Genomic DNA, 10418 nt, shown 5'->3' on the forward strand with positions numbered 1-10418 from the left:
TACGCTCGAAAAACAAGATAATTGTTATACATTAGTTCTAAGAGCGTTTTTCCGCCAAAATAAAAACATTTATCACAAAGTGCCTTTATTAAATGTTCATATTTTCATCCCATCTATAATGTTCGTGAACAAAGTTTTTTCAAAAAACGAAAAAAAAAAAAGGTTTTGCTTCCCCCCACTTCCCCCGATTGGTTACTTCCCTCTTGATCCTACCACTATATATATATATATATATATATATATATATATATATATATGAAAAAAAAAGGTTTTGCTTCCCCCCACTTCCCCCGATTGGTTACTTCCCTCTTGATCCTACCACTATATATATATATATATATATATATATATATATATATATATATATATATATATATATATATATATATATATATATATATATAGTGGTAGGATCAAGAGGGAAGTAACCAATCGGGGGAAGTGGGGGGAAGCAAAACCTTTTTTTTTTCTTTTCATTTTTTGAAAAAACTTTGTTCACGAACATTATAGATTGGATGAAAATATGAACATTTAATAAAGGCACTTTGTGATAAATGTTTTTATTTTGGCGAAAAAACGCTCGAAGAACTAATGTATAACAATTATCGTGTTTTTCGAGCGTATGTTGAGGTTTTAAATATTAGGGTTTAGATATTAGGGTTTATAGGGTTTAGATATTAGGGTTTATAAATTTAGGGTTTAGGGTTTAGATTTAGGGTTTAGATTTAGGATTTAGATTGAGTTTTTAACACGAACGGTTTAGAGTTTATGGTTTAGAATTTAGGATTTAGGGTTTGGTGTTTTGGATTTATGGAATAAACCCAAAACACCAAACCTTAAATCCTAAACTCTAAATTGGGCTAAATTTTACTTCACAAAACATGAAGAAAAAAACGTTCACATTTTCTTCACGAACAATATTATCTTGAATGTTATTTTTGTCGATCCTTTTCCCACCTAAATAATAACATTCATCACGAAGTGTTTTTTATAAATGTTCATATTTTCGTGTGATCTTGATGCCGGGAAAAAAATTCCAAATTTTTTTTTTTTTTTTTTGCTTCTCCCGATTGGTTACTTCCCATTGATCCTCATATATATATATATATATATATATATGCAGTCTGCTGGCATTTAAATATATGCGTAAATTAATGTTTTTGGCTTTGGATTCTATATTCAACGGCATTATGAGATTGTTGTTAGAACATGTGTCGCAAACGAGTGATCGAGAGATCGATTTAACGAGCATAAGGTTCTGGGTTAACTGGAATGTGGGCTTATGTTTTATATGGGTTCTTGCATCAGTTGGTACTGCTATATATCTTATAGCAAAGAATGAAAAACTGCAAAATCAAGAACCTGAAGAAGCAGGAGATAACGTCGACGATGGATTATGGTTAATATGTATTCATCCGGCTCGCTTGTGCATTTTCAGAGCACTTTCCTTTTTTGCGCTCTCGCCTTTGGTTATTATTCATACCGTGGTTCATGGTCGACATGTGTTTTACTTATATTCAGTGTAAAAATTTATTTCTTATCTTGATTTTATGCATTATATATTTTAAATAAATTATGACATCGTGTTTACAGAAATGATAGATATGTTAAGTCATTATTTTGGTGATTATCTTAACTTAATAGTACTTTGGTGATTAATTGTAGGTGGACATTTACTCTCAACATTATATATTTTGGGGTGATTATTTAGTGTATTTCAATCTCCTTAATCTTCTATTTTCTTGTCTTCTGGTTCATGTGATGTATTTTTATTAATTTGCTTTATAGATTCGATCTTGCATATCATTATATGGATGTTGTTATCATTACTACAACAGAGATGATGGTAATAGAACCATATACTTTTATATTTCATTCTATCTTGAATATTCACTTGAAATATCTAATTTATCATATTATAGGTACAAGACACTCTCCACAAATTGTTGGCTTTTGGGGTTATACTCTCCAAATTATATTCCAGGTAAATTTCGCTGAAGCTATAGGTTATCATCCTTTGATTCATGAGTCAATCGACACTGCTTTCTTTCTCTATAATTTTATTTCTCTCCGTACACACTCCTCAACGTCTACTACGTCCTTCAACGCCGATCTTGTTCTTCCGCCGCATTATATCTCAGGTAACCCTCCTTATCCGCCCATTGGTGGCTTGTATCTTTCTTTTTCGTCCCTTTTCCCTTTTCCACTGCGGCTGCGACATCTGGCCAACCTTCTATCTTCTGTCGACCTTTTCGTGACGTGTGTTAGATCTACTTTTGCCATCCTATCATGCTCGGCGGTGTTATACTGTTATGCCACCTTGTTGGTGGTGGCAACCGGTGGCGCTGGTGGCTATATCTTTCTTCTGGTAGATGGGATGGTCCACCACCTTGTTGGGTACGTCGGTTGTACGTTGTTAGTGATTGGTTGGTGTGGCTGCTTTGGAGGCATATGTTGGCCTACCACCTCGTTGGTGGTCATCAAATGTTTATGTTTGCTTGTTCCTTATCTGCTTTTCCACCGACCAAGGCCGTCCCGTTAAAATTATGGGCTCTGTTCAACAAATACAAACAAGGCCTTTTATATAATTTTTTTTTTCATATGTGTACTAATAAATTCAATAACACTAATAATATCATGAGTACTAGCATCTTTCGATTTGTTCATAATATGTATGTTGGGTTATTCTTGGGCCCTTTTGGATTATGGGCGCTGTGCGACGGCACACTTAGCACATGCCCAAATCCGCCCCTGCCGCTGGCGGTAGTGGTGGTTCTTCACCCTGTTTGGTTTCCTATTGTATCGATTGTATTTGTTTATTTTCTGATCCGTTATATAGTATTACGTTTTTCGCAATAATAATAAAAAATCGGTATCAACAATATGTGACATAACATTAGTTGTAGAGTATACGTATTTCATTAAAGAGAGATCATTTTTTTTTAAGGCAAACACATACACATATTCAACACAATTTTCTACACAAATATATACATATTCCCCACTACATGACTTGAACTAATGATCTCACTGCCAGAGGACACATTGGGTACTATTTATTCTTCACTTATCTTATACACACAGACAGATTTATTTGGAGGTGACTGTTAGCACGTGCGACCAATGAAATAGTCCATCCATTTAGTATTTTATATAATTTTAGTATGTATAATACTAAAATTAAATTAAATTATACTATATATTGTATTTTATGTAATTATTTTTCAGGTGCAGGGAGGTGCAACTTTATTTTGTGTTTGTGCTTTTTGGGGTTCCATGATCTTCCTTGATGCTAGTACACGCGCTAGTATAGATTGGGTACTTTTTATTCTTCACTTAGCTTATAAACACTCGCCGGAGGTGACTGGTATGCTACCAGTGAAATACAAGATCATCATCTAGTATAAAAAGAAACAAAGAAGGAAAAGTTACATTTTCTTCACTTAGCTTATAACGACCGCCTACGATACTAAGGGCTATCATTAATAAACATAAATATTTTGTAGGTAATGTTTAGATATTTAAGTTAAAGTAAAATTTATAAAAATGTATTAGATTATTACTATTACTATTACTATTACTATTACTATTACTATTACTATTACTATGTTTTATGAATGATTATAACTCTTGAATCGGCCACTGCTTATAAAGTATGAAATCATGTTTTTTTTCTTCATATTTTAACAAGTACCGACTACTGAGTATATATTATGCAGATTAATGCAAGTATACACTCGGTCAATCTTATTCTCCTACTTGGTGAAACCGCATTGAATAATTTGGTATGTTAATTTGCAACAACAGAACTAAAAAAATTATATTCTCAAATTCGACTCATAAAAGTTTTTTTTATTTCAGAAATTTCCATGGTTTCGCATTGCATATTTCATCCTTTGGACCAACGTTTATATTGGTTTCCAGTGGATCCTTCATGCATGTAGTAGTGAATTATGGTAAACAAACTTTCATATTATTTCTTTTATTTCTTTTATAATGTGCCAAATATTTATTTAGTTATTTTTTATCAGGTGGCCTTACTTTTTTCTTAACCTCTCATCTCCACACTCTCCATTATGGTACGCTTGGTTTACATATATACTTAGTGAGCTTAGGTTGTAGTATCCATTTCTATAACGAACAGTGATTATTTCAAATCTTTTAAATGTGTATAGGTACTTGTTAGTTGAAATTTCACATGTCGTATTTTTCGGAGTGTTTTTTCTAGTAATTTGGCTCAAGCGGCGCTTCCTCTTGAAGACATCCCCAAATCTTACTGAAGCGGTTCATCCTTTTGAAATCAACCCCAATCCTAACCAAGATGCAGTTCATCCACTTGAAATCAATCATGATGCTTGAACGGGTAACTTTTTTTATTACTGTTAAGTTTTTTGGTCCAACATGAGTCGACCGGAAGGACAATAATTCTCATCCCAGAACCGAACTTTTCGCAGCCATCGTTTAGTAACATGATCATCTTGCTTCACAATGTTTTCAGCTGTTACTTTCGAATCGAATATTACCAAGATTTCTAAACCTCCCAAGTATTTAATTCGTAGTGATGTTGACAATCACTATTGAAGTCATGCCTGAGCTGTCAGCTTATAATTAGCATCCCTCTTCTCCTTTAGGAAAATCACTTCAGCTAAACATAATGATTCAAATTGCTCCAGTATCTCAATCTTTACAATCTCTCCAACAATTGCCTTACTTAGGGTTTCACTATATGTATTGCTTTCTGTAAGGTTAATCAGTTTTGCTAAGTTTAACTTAGTTATTTACTTGGTTTATACTAAATTTGATATTTGATATTAGAAAATATATTGGGTATTATCTATAGTTTTAATTAATTATTTAGCTACTTTTGAATTCGAATTGGTATATCCATGTTGACAGAATTTGTTGGTGAGTGGGTCAAAGTGGTGGAACAATTGAATGTGTGTTAGTTTATAGTTCCATTTTGTATGGGTTAAGTTGGCTAATATACGTATCGTATTACATTAATGAAATGCATAAAATTTACAATCTAGTCATCCACTTTTATTTGCAACTTTATTTTCAAGTCTTCCTTCTTCGAAACAATATCTCCCATTTCTTCTAGAGTAGGTTTTACATAAGAGCACGAGCCGAAACAGGTCTCCACATAAATATAAAGTTCACAAATTAACAAAATGAATGTTTTAGGTGGAAGGTTGGTTGGTTGGTTGGTTGGTTGGGTGGGTAGAACAAGGTCAAAATTTGCTTGGGTGGAAACAGGTCGTATCAAGTTGGGTTGACGTGTAAACACTTTTTTGTCCATTTCAGAAGTATAACATTAATAATACTTTCAAAAAATAACAATCCAATTATCTGAAGAAAAAAAATTAATTAGAAGGTTGCATCAACTCTGGATGACTTTGACCTGTTTGAAGATATATCATAATTAAGTTCATAACCCATTTAACCCACTCCTCTTACTGTTGGAAATTAAACTTGATTTTGGGCTATGTGTTTTGGATATGGGCTTGCAAGTATACAAGTATATGGATCAAGATTGTAGTCCAATATCTAAAAACTTCTTGTAATATCTAGTAGTGAAAGTAAGTAGAAACATCTTGTAAAATATCTAAGATAATATTTAGAAAATATCTAGATAATACTTAGAAAATATCTAGATATTAGTAGATGATGGAGAGTTCTAGACTACTCCATTGGGTAGTATAAATAGAGGGCTTCACCTCTCATTTGTAATCAAGCAAAGCAAAGCAAATCAAGTAATAAACAAAGCCTTCAAGATCAATCAAACATCTAAATCATCAATCCTCTCTTCTACAATTAATATATACATAGCCTCCTATTTCTAACAAATTGGTATCAAGAGCTTGGTTCGACAAGATGATGGCCAACAATGTCATAACATTTCCTCGCCTCACAAAGGATAATTATGATCGATGGAGCATCCAAATGAAGACCTTCCTAGGTGGACAAGACCTATGGGAGATTGTGGAGGAAGGCTATGAGGAACCTACAGAAAAAGGTTCTCTCAGCAAGGAGAAAAAGTTATTGAAGACCAACGATCAAAAGGCTCTTTCCATCATCCAACAAAGTATAGATGATGGAGTTTTTGAGAAAATTGCAAGTGCAACCACCGCCAAGAAAGCATGGGAGATCTTGGAGAATTCTCACAAGGGAGTTGATAAGGTGAAAAAGGTTCGACTACAAACACTACGAGGTGAGTTCGAATCCTTAAATAAGAAAGACTCTGAATCAATTTTCGATTATTTTACAAGAGTCTTGGCGGTTGTCAATCAATTAAAGAGGAATGGTGAAACTTTAAGTGATGTAAGAGTCATTGAGAAAATTCTTAGATCATTAGATTCAAAATTCGACTATATAGTCGTAGCCATTGAAGAATCTAAAGATCTAGAATCAATGACTATCGATGAACTCATGGGTTCATTACAAGCCCATGAAGAGAGGTTTAATAAGAAAAGTAAAGAGCCTTTGGAGCAAGCTTTACAAGCAAAACTCTCTTTCAAGGAAGAGAGCAGTGAAAAGACTCATCAAACGAGTCAACGAGGTCGTGGTCAAGTACGTGGCCGAGGACGAGGACAAGGATATATCAAACGTGGAGGTTATAGTTCTTACAAAAATGAAGAAAGAAGTCAAGATTTTCACTCGACGAGAGGTCGCGGGAGAGGCTACACAAGTAGAAGGCCAAGGTATGACAATTCTCAAACCAAATGTTATAATTGTCATAAATTTGGCCACTATGCTTCGGAATGCGAGAAGTCAAACAATTACGTGCAATAAAGAGCAAATTTAGTGCAAGAAGATACCGAAGCCGTGAAAAATACTTTGTTACTAGCATGCAAAGGTGAAGATAACGGAGAATCAAAATTGTGGTATCTCGACACGGGTGCAAGCAACCATATGTGCGGTGACAAAAACATGTTTGTGGAGTTAGACGAGGTAATTAGTGGAAATATCACCTTCGGAGATTCCTCTAAAGTCCCGGTTAAAGGCAAAGGTAAGATTCTCATCCGCTTGAAAAATGGAAGGCATCAATTTATCTCTAACGTGTATTATGTGCCCAATATGAAAACGAATATACTGAGTATTGGACAACTCTTGGAGAAAGGCTATGATATTCACATGATAAATCGTACTCTTTCTTTAAGAGGCCAAAAAGGAGGTTTGATTGCTAAGGTGCCAATGTCAACGAATCGGATGTTCATGCTAAATATTCAACATGACATTTCAAGATGTTTAAAAGCATGTTTCAAAGATAATTCTTGGCTTTGGCACATGAGATACGGGCACTTAAATTTTGGAGGCTTAAAATTATTATCAAGTAAAGGAATGGTGAAGGGTTTGCCTCCAATTAATCATCCGGATCAAATATGTGAAGGATGCCTTCTCGGAAAGCACTTCCGAAACAGTTTTCCAACAGAAGCTTCTAGTAGAGCGAAGAAACCTCTAGAACTTATTCACACGGATGTGTGTGGACCCATCAGCCCACCGTCTTTTGGTAAAAATAGATATTTTCTTCTATTCATTGATGATTTTAGTCGAAAGACATGGGTCTATTTTCTAAAAGAGAAGTCGGAAGCTTTTGGAATGTTCAAGAAGTTTAAAGCGTTTGTGGAAAATCAAAGTGGTCTCACCATAAAGGCGATGAGATCCGATCGTGGAGGAGAGTTCACATCCAAGGAATTCAAGGAATTTTGCGACAACAATGGGTTACGACGTCCTCTAACCCTTCCATATTCACCTCAGCAAAATGGTGTTGCGGAAATAAAAAATAGGACCATTCTTGATATGGCCCGGAGTATGTTAAAGAGCAAAAGGATGCCTAATGAATTTTGGGCTGAGGCAGTAGACTGTGCGATCTATCTTGCAAATCGCTCGCCCACTAGAAGCGTCAAGAACAAAACACCCATTGAAGCTTGGAGTGGAAGGAAGCCCGGTATCTCACACCTTCGAGTGTTCGGAAGTGTGGCATATGCTCATGTGCCAGATCAGAAGAAGACGAAGCTCGATGATAAAAGCGAGAAACTCATATTCGTGGGCTATGACTTAAGTTCGAAGGGTTACAAGCTATACAATCCCAAGAATGGTAAAGTAATCTCAAGTCGAGATGTGGTGTTCGATGAAGAAGCAACATGGGATTGGAATGTTCCCGAAGAGGAGAACTACGACTTTCTCCCTTATCCATTCGAGAGTACTGCAAGGAACGAAGAATATCTAGAAGTTCAAGAACCTTCTAGTACACCATATCCGCACTCTCCAAGTACTCCAACCACTACACCTAATGAAGTGACACCAACATCAGGAGGAGAATCAAGTAGGCTACAACATCACACAAGGAGCATTGAGGAGTTGTACGAGGTAACCCAGCCTATGGAGGATCTATCATTGTTCTGCCTTCTTGCCGATTGTGAGCCAATAAGTTATGAAGACGCAACAAAAAGCCAAAAGTGGAAACGTGCTATGGACGAAGAGATTCAAGCAATCGAGAAGAATAATAAGTGGGATCTTGCCACACTACCAAAGGGACATAAGGCTATTGGTGTAAAATGGGTGTACAAGGCCAAGAAGAATTCCAAAGGTGAAGTTGAAAGATATAACACAAGGTTGGTGGCGAAGGGATATAGTCAACGAGCCGGCATAGACTATGACGAGGTATTTGCTCCCGTCGCTCGTCTAGAAACTATAAGATTGATAATCTCACTTGCGGCTCAACATAATTGGAAGATTTATCAAATGGATGTCAAATCCGCGTTCCTTAATGGCCACTTAGAAGAAGAAGTCTATATAGAACAACCTTTGGGATACATCGTGAAAGGCCAAGAGAATAAGGTGATAAAATTGAAAAAGGCCTTATACGGGTTGAAGCAAGCGCCTCGGGCATGGAATAGCAGGATAGACAAGTATTTCCAGCAGAATGACTTTACGAAATGCCCTCATGAGCATGCCCTCTACACCAAAGTTAGCAATGATGGAGATGTTATGATTGTGTACCTATACGTGGATGACTTGATATTCACCGGTAGTAATCCCAAAATGTTTGAGGAGTTCAAGAAAGCAATGGTTCGGGAGTTCGAGATGACCGACATTGGTCTTATGGCTTACTATCTTGGGATCGAGGTAAAACAAAAGAAAGAAGGAATATTCATATCCCAAGAAGGTTATGCGAATGAGGTGCTCAAGAAGTTTAAGATGAATGACTGCAAGTCAATGAACACACCGGTGGATTGCAATCTCAAATTGTCAAAAGATGATGAAGGATACTTGGTGGACCCAACACAATATAAGAGTTTAGTTGGAAGTCTGAGGTACCTAACCTGCACGAGGCCAGATATTCTCTACGGAGTTGGACTAGTAAGTCGATACATGGAAGCACCTACAATAAACCACTTGAAGGCGGCCAAGAGGATACTTTGCTACATCAAAGGTACAATTGACTATGGCCTGTTTTATTCGCCTTCTGATCACTTCAAGCTAGTTGGATACAGTGATAGTGATTGGGCTGGAGACATAGATGATCGTAAGAGTACGAGTGGTTTCGTGTTCTATATGGGAGACACGGCGTTCACATGGAGCTCGAAGAAGCAGCCCATTGTGACTCTGTCAACGTTTGAAGCCGAGTTTGTTGCAGCAACATCGTGCACCTGTCATGCAATATGGCTCAGGAAGTTACTAAATGAGCTTAAGTTTTTTCAAAAGGAACCCACGGAGATATATGTGGATAACAAGTCTGCGATTGCTCTAGCAAAGAATCCAGTCTTCCATGATCGAAGCAAGCACATCGATACGAAATACCATTACATCAGGGAGTGTGTAACAAATAAAGAGGTGCAGTTAAAGTACGCGAAGTCATTTGACCAAGTTGCTAATATTTTCACAAAGCCTCTAAAACATGAGACGTTTCAGAGATTACGGAATATGCTCGGAGTGACGAAATCAAGTTTAAGGGGGGCTGTTGGAAGTTAAACTTGATTTTGGGCTATGTGTTTTGGATATAGGCTTGCAAGTATACAAGTATATGGATCAAGATTGTAGTCCAATATCTAGAAACTTCTTGTAATATCTAGTAGTGAAAGTGAGTAGAAACATCTTGTAAAATATCTAAGATAATATTTAGGAAATATCTAGATAATACTTAGAAAATATCTAGATATTAGTAGATGATGGAGAGTTCTAGACTACTCCATTGAGTAGTATAAATAGAGGGCTTCACCCCTCATTTGTAATCAAGCAAAGCAAAGCAAATCAAGTAATAAACAAAGCCTTCAAGATCAATCAAACATCTAAATCATCAATCCTCTCTTCTACAATTAATATATACATAGCCTCCTATTTCTAACACTTACGACTAGTCGTCCTTTTATTTTTCACCCATATAGTTAAAAATCAAACAAAATCGCCCATTTATA

At 36.0% G+C, this 10418-nt stretch overlaps 1 protein-coding gene across 1 annotated transcript; it reads left to right on the plus strand.

Moving 5' to 3' along the window:
- Nucleotides 1-1154: 1154 nt before the first annotated feature.
- Nucleotides 1155-4359, plus strand: LOC139855118 (uncharacterized). The gene is made up of 7 exons (XM_071844367.1): nucleotides 1155-1407; nucleotides 1923-1984; nucleotides 2269-2397; nucleotides 3229-3367; nucleotides 3862-3940; nucleotides 4032-4088; nucleotides 4176-4359. The coding sequence occupies exons 1-7, from the start codon at nucleotides 1155-1157 to the stop codon at nucleotides 4357-4359; spliced, it is 903 nt and encodes a 300-aa protein (XP_071700468.1).
- The last annotated feature ends 6059 nt before the right edge of the window (nucleotides 4360-10418 follow it).

This window comes from Rutidosis leptorrhynchoides, chromosome 6 (genome assembly GCF_046630445.1).
Source record: "Rutidosis leptorrhynchoides isolate AG116_Rl617_1_P2 chromosome 6, CSIRO_AGI_Rlap_v1, whole genome shotgun sequence".
Classification (NCBI taxonomy): Eukaryota; Viridiplantae; Streptophyta; class Magnoliopsida; order Asterales; family Asteraceae; genus Rutidosis; species Rutidosis leptorrhynchoides.

Coding starts and splice junctions, on each gene's coding strand:
- LOC139855118 (XM_071844367.1), top strand. CDS start 1,155: ATGTTTTTGGCTTTGGATTCTATATTCAACGGCATTATGAGATTGTTG. Junction 2,398..3,228: donor ATGGTCCACCACCTTGTTGG/GTACGTCGGTTG, acceptor ATTATTTTTCAG/GTGCAGGGAGGTGCAACTTT. Junction 3,941..4,031: donor CCAGTGGATCCTTCATGCAT/GTAGTAGTGAAT, acceptor ATTTTTTATCAG/GTGGCCTTACTTTTTTCTTA.